The sequence below is a fragment of the Mixophyes fleayi genome, chromosome 12, assembly GCF_038048845.1.
Source record: "Mixophyes fleayi isolate aMixFle1 chromosome 12, aMixFle1.hap1, whole genome shotgun sequence".
Taxonomy (NCBI): Eukaryota; Metazoa; Chordata; class Amphibia; order Anura; family Limnodynastidae; genus Mixophyes; species Mixophyes fleayi.
The window spans coordinates 64,099,090-64,101,956 of NC_134413.1; the positions used below are offsets into that span (position 1 = coordinate 64,099,090).

At 32.9% G+C, this 2,867-nt stretch overlaps 1 protein-coding gene across 1 annotated transcript; it reads left to right on the forward strand.

Annotated features, from left to right (window-relative positions):
- The first annotated feature begins 924 nt into the window (after nucleotides 1-924).
- On the forward strand, nucleotides 925-1,860 carry LOC142108329 (olfactory receptor 6N1-like). The gene has a single exon (XM_075191960.1). It carries the CDS (start codon nucleotides 925-927, stop codon nucleotides 1,858-1,860), a length of 936 nt encoding a protein of 311 aa, XP_075048061.1.
- Nucleotides 1,861-2,867: the final 1,007 nt, after the last annotated feature.

A 2,867-nucleotide genomic window follows, 5' to 3' on the forward strand; every position in this document is an offset into this window, starting at 1 on the left:
ATTCTATGTCTTATCTTCAAACTCCCTCTAAAATACTGTGCACTATATATTGATATCTATATACTTATTGCAATGGACATTTTTTAAATATATTAGATATAATACTAAAAAAAACTTATGTTTTCTGAGTTAGATACATTAATGCAACAATATATAAAAATCTTACACTATGGTGCAGTATGCCTAACTGACTGATGTTACTTAACTATGAAATATGTATTTTTGGTTGCTAAGAATACATTTACACAGTGAGTGGCCATTATAGCAAGTCTATTAAATCTCAACATTTCCTGCAGTAACACTATGTAATAGTTATAAGTGTTGTGTAACACATATCATACATTACTGAGTATATTTACACAAGATGAAATAAACACCCTAATAAACAAATATCACTTTTTTCAATATGTAGATATTCTCCCTGCTCCCGCTAGACTCATAAAAATATAAAGATGTTTACAGTTCTCCTTATTAGCAGGTCCCAAGGTACTTCCCAGCAATATGTGTAATGCTTCTCCGGTATAATCTGTAATATTTTACATCAGAGCTCACAACAATCTCATGACACTGCTTTACTCATTGTTTAGAAAAAATGTTTTTGTTAGATTCACTAAAATAATGTAAAAAAAATTGGCAATTAGTGTTTTTGATGCATGACATGTGCTCAGTTATAGGATATAATGAGCTAACATTATTTAAAACACCACTAATAATATAATGTATTTATATGAAAGCGCTAGTAGTAAAATTCCATTTTCTTAACAAGCAAAAAACAACTTCTGGGATTTCATGTATTGTATATAATAAACCCTTTGCATTTAGTTAGATAACAAAAAGGTGCAAACAATTCAGAAAATTTAATATTTATTCTTTATATACTAATTTTGGAACCTGATCTTTTTCTCATAGGTATCTGTCAGCAAAATGGTGGAAACAAACAAAACTGTTGTAAAAGAATTTATTTTATTGGCTTTTGCTGATTTACACCAGTTTCAGAATTTACTTTTCATTATTTTTCTGATGACCTACATTACATGTGTCATGGGGAACGTTACTATAATTGTTCTTGTCAGAACAGAACCTTCTCTTCATACTACAATGTATTTTTTTATCAGTGTATTCTCTGTTTTAGAAATTATCTTTGTGTCAGTCACTATCCCCAGACTTTTACCCAATCTAATTGCAGCTGATAATATTATATCTTTCAATGGATGTTTTATCCAAATGTACATCTTTGACTCCTTAGGTGTAACTGAATGTTATCTTCTTGTAGTAATGGTCTTTGACCGACACCTGGCTATTAACAATCCTTTACACTACCCAGCTATAATGACACATGCTTTATGTATTGAGTTGGCTGTTTTACCATGGATCATGGGATTTGCTATTATGTTGATCCCTGTAATCATCACAGCACGTTTGGAATTCTGTGGCCCTAATATGATCGACCACTTCTTCTGTGACTTGGCTCCTCTGCAGAACTTGGCATGTTCAGATCCCTTCATTAGCATTATATGTACAAGCATAAGTGCAATATTAATTGCTGTTTTTACTTTAATTATAATCATAGGATTCTATGTCAATATAATAATGACTGTTTCAAAAATCAAGAGTGAGGAGGGAAAACAGAAAGCCTTTTCCACATGTACATCTCATCTCATTGTAACCAGTCTATATTATGGTACAGCCATCATTGTGTATGTCAAACCTAAGGGAACTTATTATGACAAGTATCTTGCTATTATATACACAGCATTCACGCCTATGATTAACCCTTTTATTTATACCTTTAGAAACAGGGATGTGAAGAAAGTTTTCAGAAATTCAATAAACCGTCTTATAAAACAAGGGTCACTATAAAACAATGTTCATATTAAATAGGCTTTATACCTTTATTTACAAATAGTGTATTTTTTCCAAAGACTGATTTGCCACATAAAAACTTTGTCTCTTTTATTTAGAGATATAATATATATAACAAGTTGACATCAGCCATGTTTAAAAAAAACAAACAAACATTTTATCGAATGTTAAGTCTCAGTGGACCTGTAGAACAGGCCGGGCCAACCTGTGTCTCTCTAGGTGTTTGAAGTTTCAAGCCCCAGCATGCTTTGCTGGAAGATAGCCAGCCAATAGATGACAGGTCATGCTGGGACTTGTTTCACAACTCTTGGAGAGCCACAGGTTGGCTCGGCCTGCTGTAGAATATTACTTCTCAGGCTCGTTTGCAGTTGGATACATTTTATTAAAAAATGTCAAAACAACAGGCGCAAAATATGTGGCATAAAATATGGATATTTTTAAATTATTATCAATTATACAGGGCGATTCAAAAGTCGCAGTACACCCTTTTATTTCAAAAACTCTACAGGAAATTGGGAAACCTGAATACTCCAGTAAGGTATGGGCGACGTGGTCTATCTTTTACGGTATGTACCAAACATGGGCGCCATCTTGAAATCGGCCAATCGGCCCAATTCCTGTAGAGTTTTTGAAATAAAAGGGTGTACTGCGACTTTTGAATCACCCTGTAGTATGTATATATCAGGCATAATTACAGATAACTTTAAACCAAGAGCATGCCATGTGTAACTATGTCCATCTCTAAATAAGGTGCACAAATATGCAGCATAAGCCGCATTTCTGATGCAATTTCTGATCAGTTTATATCATATTTAAAGCATTTTACTCGTGTATGTATTCCTGCATTTGTAAATGATTCATTCAATACACTCTGTTGTATACTCATTTCATACTTACTGTAATCTAATTGTGCACTGTAGTGCTGCATATAGCTGGGTACACACTAATTCAATTTTATTTTAAATGCAATTTCTGTAATGATTTTATCAATGGCTGAAAGTCTC

Coding starts and splice junctions, on each gene's coding strand:
- LOC142108329 (XM_075191960.1), top strand. CDS start 925: ATGGTGGAAACAAACAAAACTGTTGTAAAAGAATTTATTTTATTGGCT.